A 15652-nucleotide genomic window follows, 5' to 3' on the forward strand; every position below is an offset into this window, starting at 1 on the left:
AATAAATATAAAGAGAAATAAATAAATAAATACATAAATGTGGAAATATGAAGAGAAATAAATAAATAAAAAGGAAAATTGTGTCTTTGCTTTTCCGTTTTCTCTTTTTTCCTTTTATTTTTCCATTTTGTCATTGTCTTTTCCATTTTTCATTTGCTTTCTCCGTTTTGTATTTGCTTTTTCCGTTTTGCATTTGCTTTTTCATTTTGTCATTCCTCAGTCCACCAAGGAAAAGCAATGACAAAAGCTTTGGCTTTTCCTTGGTGGACTGAGCTGCCAATCAAATGGTTCTTGGCGGGGCTTTCTGCCCAGGCTGAGTAGTCGTACCTGATCACAGGATTCCTGCCTGACGCCAGCTCCTAGCACGGTAAAGTGAAGTGATGTCAGCGTGGCGCTTTGGCTGATTCTACCAGCAGACACTGAAAGGACTCTGAAAGTACAATAAGTTAATGTTTATTTTCTTATTGGTGCCGGTTTTAATGCACTTTATAAACACCTGTAGTGTCAGATATAATGTGTGCCATACACTGCAGATGTCGATGGGGTTTATTTGTGTGTGTGTGTTGACCAGAGAAGAAAGTTAGCATCCAGTAAATATTAGCTTTAATGTGAATCAGCATTGCTAACCGAGCTAGCTGCTCAGTCGTAGCCTGATTAAATCTAACGTAGCATGAAGCTAACGATGTTTGTGTTGTGTTTCTTGTAAACAGCTGAAGTGTGTTGTGTCAGTGTAATGTTGATAAAACTGTCAGTGAAGACACTGGTTCACATTAATGTAATGTTTAGAAAACGTAAATGTGATTAAAACAGTAAGGTTAAGGTTCTGTGTTGTCAGTAGTTCTGAATATCTGCTGAGTCTCTGAAGTTAAACTGGAGAAAACAGTAAATCTAGTCAATGTTGTTTAACGACTGGTTCACATGTTGTAGTACTTATTCCTGCCTGCAGTGTATATTGGAAAAATAAGACTCACAGTCCGCATCCTTTCTTGTTAGTTAGCAACCAAAAGTGCTGACTGCATGTTGTGGCCTGTACAACTACAAAGTTGTGTTGTTTGGTTCTTCCAGATATTACAAAAAAGCAGTGAAAGCAGCATAATTAGGATTAACACAAGATCCTGTTCAGGGTTGTAACAAACTAATTACTGTCACAGTCAATTACACTGCAGACCTTTTTTTGTTTATTTGCTGAACTGATTGTCAAAATACACTACCAGTCAAAAGTTTGGACACACCTTCTCATTCACTGGTTTTTATTGAATTATTTTCTATATTGTAGATTAATATTGAAGACATCAAAACTATGAAAAAAATACATATGGAATTATGTTGCAAACAAAAAAGTGTTATTCTTCAGGCAAGATGTGTCAAATGCACATCTACCACGATAAATCCTACAACCATACATAAACAGTGCAATACTTCCTGCACTGGCATGGAACCCAGTGATTAGAGAAGAATTATCTGGCATGGATCAAATTCCTAGCGATACTATGCCAGGTTGCTGGAATGAATTTTTTTATATTGTTGAAAGAAGAGTGTTTCCTACTATTAAATTCAGACAAGACTGAAGTCATCGTATTTGGTCCCAAACATCTCAGAAACTCGCTTTCAAAGTATATAGTTACTCTGGATGGCATTACATTGGCCTCCAGTACTACTGTGAGGAACCTCAGAGTTATCTTTGACCAGGACATGTCCTTTATCTCGCACAATAAAACAAATCTGTAGGACCTTTTTTCACGTGAGAAATATTGTAAAAATCAGGAACATCCTGTCTCAGAGTGATGCAGAAAAAACTAGTCCATGCATTTGTTACTTCCAGGCTTGACTATTGCAATTCCTTACTATCAGGATTTCCCAATAGCTCTCTCAAACATCTACAGCTGATCCAAAACCCTGCAGCAAGAGAGATCATATTTCTTCTATATTGGTTTCTCTTCATTGGCTTCCTGTGAAATCTAAAATAGAATTCAAAATCCTTCTTCTGACATATAAAGCTCTTAACAACAAATCTCCATCATATCTTAAAGACCTGATAGTACCATATTATCCTAGCAGACCTCTTCGCTCTCTGACTGCAGGCTTACTTGTTGTTCCTAGAATCTCTAAAAGTAGAATGGGAGGCAGAGCCTTTAGTTATCAGGCGCCTCTCCTGTGGAACCAACTCCCAATTTGGGTTCGGGAGGCGGACACCCTCTCTATTTTTAAGACCAGTCTTAAAACCTTCCTTTTTGACAAATCTTATAGTTAGGGCTGACTGGGTGACCCTGAGGGGGTCAGCTGGTGTCTTCATTTGCACAACTGACTTTCTCTTTTGACGTCCCTTAGTTCTGCCCCTAGTTATGCTGCTATAGGCCTAGGCTGCTGGAGGACCTCTCTGGATGCACTGAGACCTTCTCTATATACCATTATATTTAATATATATACCGTTATTGCATTACACTCACTCTGTTTCTCCCTGTGTCCTTTCTCCGAGTGTCCCTGGTCCCAGAGCTGGATACTTCAGATCTGCGGTTGCTGTCCCACCAACTGGCCTAGTCTCCATCATGTCCACTGTGGGATGCTGCTGCTGACTTTCCTCCAGCCCACTGCTTCCAGCTGCCCATTTCCACCAGTCGACTCTGCATCACCCTCACTATACTCGATATGCTCATCTACATACTGTTTGAATTTTACTACCAGCTATATATGTAGTATACTTAATGCCAGAGGCATACACCATAGCAGTAAACTATTAATGAATTTCAATGTTAGCTTGTACTTTGTATGTATAATCTAGCTTATCATACATGTATCTGTATGTTATATGTTCCTAATTTCACCTACAAGTCCCATGGCTCACTCACTAAAATCTAACAGCAATTTCCACCTAAAGAACACCTGTTACTAAATTGATAAATTCATGTTGATGCTCTTTTCCCCCCTTGCTCCTGTTTACACAGCAGTTTGTTTAGTCATACGGCTGTTTATATGGTTAAACCTACTGAACCTACTGTGAAGCCCTGCAGGCACAGGAGCATGTTTAACATTTTCCATTCAAGTTAAGGTGACTCCACTTGCAGAGCTGATTGACCCAATGACTGTTCCCTTAGTACAGGTAGAAAATCTCTCTGAACATGATATAGGTGCTGTGTACACACACCAGTGGCTCTAGTAGTTGGATGATCCATTCCAAGAAGAAGTTGGTTCTATCTTAAGGTAGTGTATTAATAGTTGATGTCTACTGACATTCTCTGCTTCCTCTGCAGAGATGCTTATAAGCAGCACATCAAGCTGGTTTTCACTGAAACAATTCCTGGGCCATTTTAGGGTTGCCTCCACCTTTGTGTATGTTCTGACTGCAAGAACCTCCCCTGTAGAACCTCTTTCGGGGCTCTTTTCAGGGAAAAACAAGTGCCTACTCCAATGTAAGTACTTCTGAGCAGCACTGAAAAAACACTTGCCAAAGGCCAATGCTGATTGGTTACAATCAACAGACGGTATTTTTTTAAAACAGGAACCATGTCAGTCTTCTTGTGCCAAACATTGCCATAAAAATGTAGATTTCATCATCAACATGTTGGCTAACAAATGGACAGCAACAGAATAACCACCTCAGCATGCCCTGGGTTCATGTCATAGAAAGGTGCCTACAGATATCCAAAAAAGCAGCCCAAATGAAGTATAGCCCCCTCACCCCTCCAACCCTTTCTGAAAATTAAACACTCTTTCTCTCAACATATCTGCTCATATTCTTCTATTTAGCCATTTTCACTTCCCTTCTCCTCCTTTAGCTTTTGGATTCTCTGACATTTTCTTTCCTTTCCTCTCCACATCAGTGACAGGAAGCAGCTGGGAGACATCATTGACGATGATTTGCAACCACATATTCATTTTTTATCCTAAATATATTAGGCCAGGCATCTGGAAGGTCACTGCCATAATGGCCATTGTATATTTTATGAGCAACAGGAAGCAAAGCTCTTGGAGTTAATCATGTGGATGAGGGGGTTTTCAGGTAGAGACAAGGGCGCTACTTAAATCATCACATAAGCCACCCCAAAAAGGTCAGATGCTTCAAAATGACACTGAATGCCCTAGAGTGGATAGAGTGGCTGTAATCATTTGGAGCATCTGCCATTGTCTACGGGCCAAACACATTTGTGGAGGTCACATTGGACATGTACGGTGCATTTCCACAGTTGCTGTGTGCTAGTATAAGAGATTGTAGGCTGAAAGTGCTGCATGCTAGAAGGACATGAAGGTGCAATCTGGTGAGTGATAGTCTGGCAATATAATTTCACAAGCAGCTTGAAAGCTACAAAACTGTAAGTCATTTTAATGAAGAAACTGGTAAACATTTTGTGTGCGAATCAGTATTATCCTCTGAGGGTAAATCATTGCTATCATCTGAATGCCAAAAAGTGTTCATCCGGAATTTTTCATAGAATTCGGAGTTTAGGTTCTGGGATCAGCGTCAGGAAAACTATTTTTGTGCAACTTGCAGAAGACTGTACACACTGACAAATTAACAGATATGAACTGACAAACCTGCCTCCTTGAGATTATGCTTGTATATACGTAATTGCATTCCTACTTAAGTTTAGATGACAACATAATGGCTGACTGGATAATGTTTAGATTCAGGGTATTTTTTTGGCAGACTGAAGCATCACTTTTATGCCCACACAAAGTACTCAGCTCTCCCAGCAGACTATAGGCTTGAAATGCAGACCTCCATTTGTGGTTTAAGCAATAAATGTACTTTGGTTAAGGTTGAGAAAAGGTGGTCTTGCTTTTATGTTAAAAAAAAATTGTTCTTTTCATATCACTGTGGACTTTTTCTATAATATATCAAGCTACCATTTTTATGTAACCTTTGCCAACAGCCGCGAACATCTACACAGAGCCATTAAAAGTTTACAAATGCCATGGTCACAAGTGGATATTCTAGTGGTGGATCGGATAGCCAGCTAATAAAATGTCAGTGAACAGGGCAAAGTTCTGGGTCCAATTATGCTAAACGCATGGCAAGTGGTGACATTACAATTTGGTCATGTTCTATTTTTAGTATCACCTGACACAAGACTCACTTTTATTAGTCTGTGTCAAGGAAATTTAGAGATTTGTTTGTTTAGTTGTAATTATTTAATTTAATTGTTTAGTTTTGTTTGTGTTAATGATGCAGGTTAGCCTCAAAACCTCCATCATTGTGCCTGCGCCTAAAAAAACAGGAGTCACCTACCTGAACGATTACCGCCCTGTCGCTCTGACTCCGGTGAATATGAAGTGCTTTGAGAGGATCGTCCTAAAACACACCAAGGACATCATCCCTGCTGGTTTGGATGAATATCAGTTCGCCAACAGGGAGAACAGATTAACAGAGGTTGCAGTCTCCATGACTCTTCACATGGCCCTGACCCACCTGCAGCTTTCTAACACCTATGTGAAGATACTATTTGTGGACTTCAGTTCCCGGACAAACTGACACTGAAGCTCCACAACCTGGGACAGTCCACATCACTGTGTCACTGGATCAGAGACTTCCTCACCAACAGGCCTCAGGTGGTGAGAATGGGAGACAGTACATACTCCACAGTGGTCCCGAGCACAGGCACACCACAGGGCTGCGTGCTCAGCCCAGCCCTCTTCACCAGTGACTGCACTGCTATCCACTAGACAAACACGGTCATGAAGTTTGCCGATGACACCACCAGAGTGGGTCTCACATCGAACAATGATGAGACCCACTACAGAGAGGAGATCCAGCACCTTTTTCAGTGGTGTTCAGACAACAACCTTGTTCTGAACACCAACAAGACCAAGGAGGTCATCGTGGACTACAGGAGGTCAAGGAGGACAGAGCCTGCTCATCTCCTCATTCAAGGGGAAGCGGTGGAGCATGTTGACAACATCAAATTCCTGGGCGTCCACATTACATCTGACCTAACCTGGTCTCTGAACATAGCTCACCTAGTGAAGAAGGCTCAACAAAGGAAGCTGAAATATTCCAGCTCCTGGCAAACTTCTACAGAACCACAATAGAAAGCATCCTCTATCTTGGTGTTATAGTGTGGTACGGCAGCTGCACAGCTCAGGACAGAAAGGACTTATCCCAAGTGGTGAAAACAGCACAGGGGAATTTGGGAAGTCGTCTTCCAGACCTGGAGTCAATATATGCAGGCCGGGTCCAGAGGAAGGCCTGACGTATTCCTGCCAATCCCACCCACCCGGGAAATGGACTGTTTGTTCTGCTTCCCTCAGGCAAACAGTACAGAAACATAAAAACTCTGACTTCCAGACTGAAAAACTGTTTTTATCCCAGAGCTGTCCAATCCATTTCCCCCCTGCACACACAACAGACACACCATGTGCAATATAGAACCGAGTCTTGCACCGGACTGCACTTAATCACTCATCCTACTGCTCATGTCCACTAATTCTGTTTACGTATTTATATTTTTGAGGATTTTCTTTTTTTAAAATTTCTTTTAATTTTTTTTGTATACAGTGTGCCATTTTCTATTTTTTATGTATAGCTGGGAGTCACCAATCAAAATTTCACTGTGTGGAAACACAATGACAATAAAGATTCTTGATTCTTGTTTAGTGACACATAAAAAGACTAAACTATGTAGTACTGAATTATGGAGTTAGAACTTTAAACTGGATTATATTTGTGATGTTTGTCCTTTTGTAAATTTCCTAAGAATGAGATGAATAAGAGGTGAATTGATTTTGCTAACATGATGGACAACTGAGAATTACCACCAACACCTGCCTTACTGTGATCATTTTACACAGAGTAGTTTTGCAAACTTTAATCACAAACGACTGCAAATCTCAGACAATCTGCTGTTACTGAGACTGAACCAACTACCTGTCTCCCCAGGATGAATTTGTACACATAGGTCAGAGTCTACAGAAAAAATAGCTTGGTACTTATATAATTTGGTTCCACTAGCACTTCTTGTTCACTCATACTGAAAAATGTTGGCGGTGCTGCTTTGAATGGTCATGCTAGTCAAAGAGAAAAACTTAGCAAGATACACAAGGTTGAAATGCAATGAACCTTACAGATTGGGACCACACTTTAAATGTATTCATGGTGCTGGGATTTGTTGTGCAAATGAAAGTGACAGAACTGACTGTGTGAAGGAAAGAAGATTTCTGACCTCTGCTAACCTGACCAGTAACTGCATAAAGTGAACATGTTTGTGACAATGTTGGTTTCAGACAGTTACAAAAAACAGCTGTCAGATGCAAATACAATTCTGCTGTCAGTAGGCTGCAAACACTCTTACACATGCTCCTACACAAGCATCATACTGCCAACTGTGTCTTTCACCTGCCAACAATGAGCTTCACCTGGAGGGCACACGAGCTCCACCCTTTCCCTGGGTTGCGCTATGTTAGTATTGCATTACTGCCATCTTGACAATGCTGAAGTCTTCAGTAGCAAACTAGGAAACTAATAAAAATGGACTACATGTGAGACAAACAGCTAGCAGAAACAGATGAAAAAAAATTCACAGAATGAACAAGAGTGAAAAAAGTCTAATAGGAGCCCTGGGTTCTCTAAAATTGTAAGTAGAAGAAGAGAAGGTGTACAGTTGGGCAGGAAAGATGAAGCCACTTAGCCTAAATATCAATGAGGCCCTCTCTCCTGTCAGAGCTAAAGTCCAGTGGGAAATTACACAGCATGGTTATTGGCCACTTAACCGCCATGAAGGACAATGGTCTTCCTTTTCAATTAAAGTGATTGAAATAAACACATACCCTCTGTCTTTCGTCCAGTGGCTGTACTGAGGATCAGTGCTCAGACAAGAGTGTGTGTCAATGAATGTGTGCAATTGTGGGTATTATATTAGGTGAATTAATATTAAGTTTTGTGAATCTTGTCAAACTGGAGTTGTCACAGTCCAACTGGATTCCATCACAGTCCAAACTTCAAAATGGTTTATAAAAGCTTGCTGCCTACATGCAAACATTTGTCACAAAGGACAGAACACATCAATCTGAAAACATTTGGATTTTTTGTAATTTTACGGTTGTTAGTTCATATATTGGTTCCTGTTATACTGTTGGAGCTTTTGCAAAAGCTTTTTCACGCTCGCTTAATAAATATTTTAAATAATGAACCTGATGTGTAACTCTTAGTGTAGGCACTTTCTGAATGCTAGGCAAATACAATGTGCTTCTGTGTGTGTTTTCAGTAATGTCATGTGTAAATGAATGTTGTGATTCTAATTTTTGTTTGTCTCACACTAAACTATGTCCATCTTCAAAAAAAAGCTATAATAAAACAAAGGCAACCCGATTAAACACAAAATAAATGATGACTGTATGAATTGCAGCATAAAGGTTATCTAATAGGAAAACCAATTCACCCTCCTAGTTCCTCAGTGCTAAGCAAGAGGCAAGAGAGTCAACCCAGAGGACAATCACACCATGATGACCCTCAAAATGTTGGCGACAATACTCTTTGGACTGATGGGTCTAAAGTTGAACTGCTTGGAACACGAGGGTTCTGTGACATCGGGCTCTAACCAAATACAGAATTCCACAGTTAGAGCAGTATACCTAGGGTCATGCATGGAATTGGCAGTATAATGCTGTGGGGTTGTAGTTGCAGCTTCAATGACATGGCAGTTTGAAAAAATTGAGGCAAATTTTAATTCTCGTCTGTGTAGATAATCCTGAAGGAGACAATCAGATACTTAGCCACTTAGACTGGTTGGGCAGGAGACATGACCTTATTATGAAGAGAAGGGTATGTTCAAGACACCAGAAAAAAATGTGCATAAACACAGCACTTGCTAACCAGTGCTGAAAAATGACATCATCATCCACAGAAGACCTCCTAAGGAAGTTAGAGGATCACCTAAGAAGATAAGAGTTTTTAGCCACTGTTCTGATGAACACTGATATTAAAGATCAGTGGAGTGAACCCCAGTCTTCCTGGCTTTATTTTTTTTAATATTGAGAGCAAAACAAATCAAAGCAACTGTGTTTTTCTACTGGTGATGATGAGATATAGCAAATAATCCTAACACAGAGACTGATTAATGCACTAAAGTGTACTTGTTGATCTTTGAAAGTCTGCAATTAGTCTACTCATTGGTTTGAATGATGTTTTTATATTTGTTATGTACTCCTTGAAATAATAGGACTCAAACTGTCAGATGAATACTTCAGAACAACATATGAATTTAATGGAATATACATTTATAGTCGGAGTTATCTGTAGGGTAGAGAAATTAATAAGCCCGTAACTTGTACACTCACACAATCAGTATTGTTTTTTTCTTTTCTTTGTTTTGCTAGCTTTACTTTTTTATTTTAGCTGCAGCAGCTGTGTATATTTTGGCCTGCATTATATTTTCCATGTTTGTGACTGATCATATGGCACCAATACCATCACTTAAATATGAATGCAACTAAAACTAGATTCAGAAATGGAACAAGTTGATAACCAGCTTTATGTGAGCACTTAACCTTAACTCATTTTTTGGTTTATCAAAGCCAGATTACGAAAACATATCCTGAGTATTTTGAACATGCTTATGGGCACCATTGTCTTGTTATCCGTGTTTATATGCAGTCTATAAGGCAAACCACTGCAAATGAACTTCACAAAAGCAATTTGCTTTTATGTAAAAGCTACTGTTGACTTGAACTCATTTCCTCTTGGATACATTCCAAACATGCAGACTAGTGCTACATTCTGTATATACTGTATAAGGAAAAAACTTATATGCAATGTGAACTGGTTACAGGATTAAGAATCGATTGAGATACACTACTATTCAAAAGGTTGGGGTCACCCAGACAATTTCTTTTTTTCATGAAAATTCACTTTCATTCATATGCCAACATAATTGCACAAGAGTTTTGTAATCATCAATTAACCTTTCAACACCATTAGCTAACACAATGTATCATTAGAACACAGGAGTGATGGTTGCTGGAAATGTTCCTCTGTACTCCTATGTAGATTCCATTAAAAATCAGACGTTTCCAGCTAGAATAGTCATTTACCACATTAACGATGCCTACACTGGATTTATGATTCATTTAATGTTAGTTTCATTGAAATATGCTTTTCTTTCAAAAATAAGGACATTTCTTAGTGACCCCAAACTTTTGAACGGTAGTGTACACTATCAATAAATATCATCTTCTAACAGACAAATGATAATCTAAACATGAAAACAATGCCCCTTATTGAGCTCATAATTCAAATAAGTTTCATCTTAGGTATCATAAGGTGCCCTTTCAGATGCGAAAGTTTCAGGTCTATCTATGAAATATTTCTGATGAAATACTCTCTTAAAATTCTGACATATGGCAGAAGGAAGAGCTGACATAATTGAACTGTATTTTTAAAAAGAACACTGTCAGAGCAGCTGCTCTGTAGGCTGTATATCTCTGCACTGCTGGCCTGGAGATGACTATCGTTGATGAAAAATTAAACTGCTAATTGAAGCCATCCATGTGACAGTAGACCAATGCCATGCTCGGTGTTTTAAACAGGGATGATGTGGACACAAACGGACGTTGTTGACATCTGTCCAAAGCCATTACATGCACAGTGTCAACACAGTGTCTGCATGAATAAAAACTAAGCCTGGCATAGGTCACACAGATACTATTGATTATGGTGTCAGCATGTCACCCTGCTAGAAAGGCAGTCCATATAAATGCCTTAACAACATGTCCCATGGAGCTCACACTGTCACAATCCGCCTCAGACGTATACACCACACTGTGCAAATGTTTTAGGTGTTAGATGTGAAAAGTGGATCCTCAGTTCTCATTTGTCAGCAAACTTGTTTGGGCTCCTTGTGACGCTGCAGAAGGAAACTTTAATGTAAGAGTCGAAACACTGTGTAAAATGACGGTCTGTAGTTTTGTGGAGTTTTCTTTGTGTGTGTGTGTGTGTGTGCGTGCGTGTGTGTGTGTTTAGGTTTGGTTGCATTAATGTAAAGACCTGCCACAACTAAGTAATTTTCCATTAAAACAATAACAAAAAGGTATCATGTAGGGAAGTTGAACTTTTCCGGCTTGTGTATGAAATAAAGCAGACTGCTTACACTGGATGGACATTGAACTTGGTCTTACCTGGACCTCCACTCCATAGCCCATATAAACGGTGATGATGTAGCTGCAGTCCATAGTGGAGTGAAAAGCAGAGCTGGACTGTGGTGGAGCCTCTATGTATCCTTCTGGCCTGGTCAGGTTTAGCTGACAGGGAACTGCAGGCACAACCACAGCAGCATGGAAATGAGACGCACTCACACTGGTACTCCATTCATATTTCATATGCAAGTTGAAGTTGCTTTCATGTGGGCCGGTCAGGGATGGTGCTTTATTTCCTTATAATTTTACTCATGGTAAAAATGAACAGCAATACTAACCTATGACTCCTTGTAATTTTACTATCCCTGTCAATATGAGGAAGTTTGTGATTTTGCAGTATCTGAATGAAAGTAACTTGGCGTACTGACAGTTTTCCTTGAAAAACACTATAAAGCCAAACTGTTGTCATTCCTAAACATAATCAAGCCTTTGCTGTAGCATTGTGACATATTAAAGGATATGATTTATTTGTCAAGGGTTGTCTGTGTTAGGAACAAATAAATTACAGCAGATGGATGTTTTATTAAGAAGATTTGTTAAAGACATAGTGGTCCCTTGTGAGTCTCCTGTAGTGACACTGCTGTCAGTACATCTTTCTGATAGACAGTTTGAGATAGCAGGAAGAGCTATCAGTATGTATTCAGGTGACCTTGGTGGTCAGAGGTTTTTCATAAGATTGTGGTCACCTTTTTATTGACATTAGTTGACCTGGCTGTGACGGATTACAGTGAACCACTTCCAGAGTGTGGTCCTGGTTCAGACCAGACATCCATATGCAGACCACATGCCAGGACCAGGCCTAAATACGTTATGAGTCTTGTCTTTAAAAAGTCAAGTTGGCCAAACCAGTAATCATTTGGTCACACTACAGTTATGACTTTGAAGGTTTTCTGCCTGTCTTGCTGTCTTTCTAAGCAGCTCAGCCCTGGGATGGGACAGCTAAAGACAGAACATTTCCAAGTGGCCTTCAGGGGGTTTCTGCTCTACCACCTTCATCCCTCTCTGAGCCAAAAAGTAAACTTTTGCTGAAGTGCTTGCCTATGAGAAGAACATCCTCACCGTGTTCTCTCAGGGAGTGTCCACTACAGCATTATTACTGCACTACAGTGTTGTCATTCACTCTGTGCCTGGATGTCTTTGTTACACTGGGATTTGGGGTGCAGCACTGTTAGTCTGTGCTCTGCCCTGCTGTCACCCTGCACACAGATGAGCTGATTAATCAAGCTACACCCATATTGCTCTTCCTGACCTGCAAAGTCCAGGAGAAATTACCACCCTTATATTTATTTTCCCCATCCTCTCGCTTCATAACCAGCAATCTCAGGGTTGTTTTTCTGCGGCCCCCATTTGATTAAGGGTTAGTGATGCACTGATGCTGTAATTTATTTCAGCAGCCCCATGGCTGTGCAATCGTGACAAATGCAAATAGAGAACATATAGCTGAAGGTATGAAGGCTGCATCATGGGCGACTTCAAAAGAGATTAACGTCCTGGGATAAAGTCTCATAAACGAGAGTAATGCTGTGGTGTTAGGGTGCATCTCAGCTTTGAGGGATTCCAAATAAAATGAAGGATTAAACTTTTTTTTTAAAAATGTGTTTTATAACAAACAAATGTAATTTTTTAGTTTGTTTATTTATTTGTGGTTGACAATATATATAAAATATACATACTAGTAATAATAGTTGGAGGAAGATACTTACATTTAAGATGAAAAGTGTGGGCATATACAGGATCTCTTACGGATAATTACTTATTGTATACATGTGCGTGCTGTGATGACTGAGATATGTGGCTCTCTGAGAATAACATCATCCCATCCGACTGAGTAGAGACAACAAAAGATCATTTGTAAATGTAAATTCTGTTAAAAACTGTAATATTTACTCTTGTTTTTGTCACCTTACTATAGAGGACATAGTTCTTATGCTGTTTGACATATTTACTAAAGCATTATGAGGCAGTGCTCTTACCTGGACTCTGCATGGTGGTGATGATGGTGGTGGTGGTGATGGTAGTGGTGGTTGTCTCTTCTTCATCACTGCCTGGCCTTATATCTTTCTCCCTTGCAAAAGTAGCAGTAGCAGAGATGATGGTAGTGTGTTCTGGGTCTTTTAAAACTGTGCTGCTCATGGGAACGTGGGTGTCGGAGTGAAAAGCGGTTGCTAATGCATGCACGGTATGGGTTGCTTGCATGTTGGAGCTTTCAGCACCTTTATCTGAAGATTTTTTATTGTTCTTATCCAGTGGAGTACCATATGGTATTTTAGAAAAGGTGGATCCTCCACTGTCTTCAAAGTAATGTGACTGAACATGAGGGCCCACTGGGGCCTGGTGCTGGGGAGGGTTTCTGTAGAGTGGGTGGTGATTTGGGACATTAATGGGTGAAGCAGTGGTGATCATGGGGAGCATTCTGTCTGTGTTCTGGGTGGTGGGGTACAGGTTTGCCCCGCTCTCTGGAGTGCCCCCTGATGTGATAGATGTACTGTCCTCAGAGGCAGATGCTGCAGAGAATGAAAGAGAAATATAGATGTGATTAGACGGATGTTGATTCATACCACAATCATCACTTGGTCATCAGGGGTGAAGATTTCTGGCTTCCTTTCCTGCCTTTTCTGTCTCTGGCACTGGAACTCTCCATCCATAGCCATTAACACACTGCCAGTCTCACTGTCAATTGGCTAATGATGGAGAGTGAAGCAGCAAGCGACCAGTCTGAGTCATAACACATATCTGCAGAAATCATCCAGCCAAAAACAGATTATCTAAAGAAGCTGTGTTCTTGATCTACTAATCTTCACTAGCTTTAACAAAGTGGTATGGCACTTTTTTTGGGAGCAAATTCTTTTTTTCTTTTTGGCTTAAGTTTTTACATCTGTTGGGAAAACATTTCCTATAAAATAATCATCATTATTTGACTTTACACCACTATTATTTTAGATTTTATGGAAACTTTTTGAATAAGATTTCTTTTGAATAGGAATTTCAAACAAGTGTTTTAAAAATATTGTGCTTGGTCTTTATTTATTATGACATGAACCAACTACCCAATTTGCATGATGTATGCAATAGAAACATTAAATTATCCTACTAGATAATCAAAGAAATAGCATAAGCCTAAAATGCTGGTATTTATAGAAATGTGCTAAAAAAAATACATATATTTACAATAAGGTGCAAATTGGTGGTATATATAATAGACTACTATAAGATCATAGATTGCAGTAATAACTGCAGTAGTATTGTAAAGTACAAAAGGTGCTATGTGAAAACAGAACTAATAATTATGAGTATACAGGAGGGGTTTGGTGCATGGATCTTGGTGGACCCAGCAATATTGGTTTATCACACAGTTTAATTGAGTCAATGAAATGTCACGGCTGACAGATGAGGCCATGAGCCACTGATCTTGAACGAGGTGATATAGAGCCTGATGGCTGTAGGAACAAAGGATCTCCTGTATCATTCAGTCCTGCAGTGCAGTGAGATGAGCCGCTCACTGTAGTTGCTCCTCTGTCCAGCCAGGATGCTGTGAAGAAGGTGGCTGGCGTTGTTAAGGATGGATTGCACTGTGCTGTGTCTCTCAACCACAGTCCTCAGTGAATCAAAACTTTTGGACAGCTCAGAACCAGCCTTTTTCACTAACTGGTCCAGTCGCCTGTTGTTTATCTCAGCCATGCTGCCACCCCGACAGACCACAGCATAGAAAAGAACACTGGCCACCACTGACTGGAAGAACATATGCAGCATTTCACTGCATATATCAAAGAACCTTAATCTTCAAAGGAAGCACAGCCAGTGTAGCCCCTTTGGGTACCGGACTGTAGTGTTTGTGGACCAGTGCAGTTTGTTGTCAAGGTGCAAACACGGATATTTTTATATTTGCACCACGTCATTGTCCTCCTTTCTGATATTGACAAGGTGTAGCAGGGGCCAAGCCCTCAGAAGTCCATGAACATCCCCTTGGTCTTGGAGATGTTCTGCAGAAGGCAGTTCTTAATATGTCTAGTCAGTGAAGGTCATCATCAGGTTCCTCTATTCACCTTCCTACCCATTCTTGTTACACACCACAATAGCTGCATCATCAGAGTATTTCTGAATGTGGCAGGAGTCAGATCTATACTTAAAGTTTGTGGCATATAGAATGAACAAGAATGGAGCCAGAACAGTCCCTTGAGGACAGCTCAAAAATGTTCACCATGTCTTCTTGTTAATACAGTAGTTTTGAGTTCTTTTGTTCAGACATAGAATGATTTAGATAGATGTTGATTACCATCTTGCTGGGCATGCTGCAAATGCCGGCTGCCAAAATCTGCCGGCTGGTATGGCACACTTCTGATGAAGGCGAGAGCTTTCACCGAAGCTGTCAAGAAGGTAATCAACATTCATCTAATCATTCTATGTCTGAACAAAAGAACCCAAAGCTACTGGAGTCCCTTGAGGAGCCCCAGTGTTGCTCACCACTGTCCCACAGACAGAGTTCCCCAGCCAGGTGAACCATGGTCGACCTGTGTCCGTGATCGAACAGTCA

General features: G+C 40.2%; 1 protein-coding gene across 3 annotated transcripts in view; it reads right to left on the reverse strand.

Annotated features, from left to right (window-relative positions):
• Positions 1-15652, reverse strand: part of sez6b (seizure related 6 homolog b) — a 284944-nt gene that overhangs the window by 165641 nt on the left and 103651 nt on the right. For all 3 annotated transcript variants that reach the window (XR_008602221.1, XM_055011999.1, XM_055011998.1), the window contains exons 2-3: positions 13095-13625; positions 11104-11237 (exon numbers count right to left, since the gene is read on the reverse strand). Coding sequence is in view for 2 of the 3 variants with exons in the window: in XM_055011999.1 (XP_054867974.1) it covers positions 11104-11237; positions 13095-13625 (665 nt within the window). In the remaining variant the exon portion in view is untranslated. The remainder of the gene's footprint in view (positions 1-11103; positions 11238-13094; positions 13626-15652) is intronic.

This window comes from Amphiprion ocellaris, chromosome 7, assembly GCF_022539595.1.
Source record: "Amphiprion ocellaris isolate individual 3 ecotype Okinawa chromosome 7, ASM2253959v1, whole genome shotgun sequence".
Taxonomy (NCBI): domain Eukaryota; kingdom Metazoa; phylum Chordata; class Actinopteri; family Pomacentridae; genus Amphiprion; species Amphiprion ocellaris.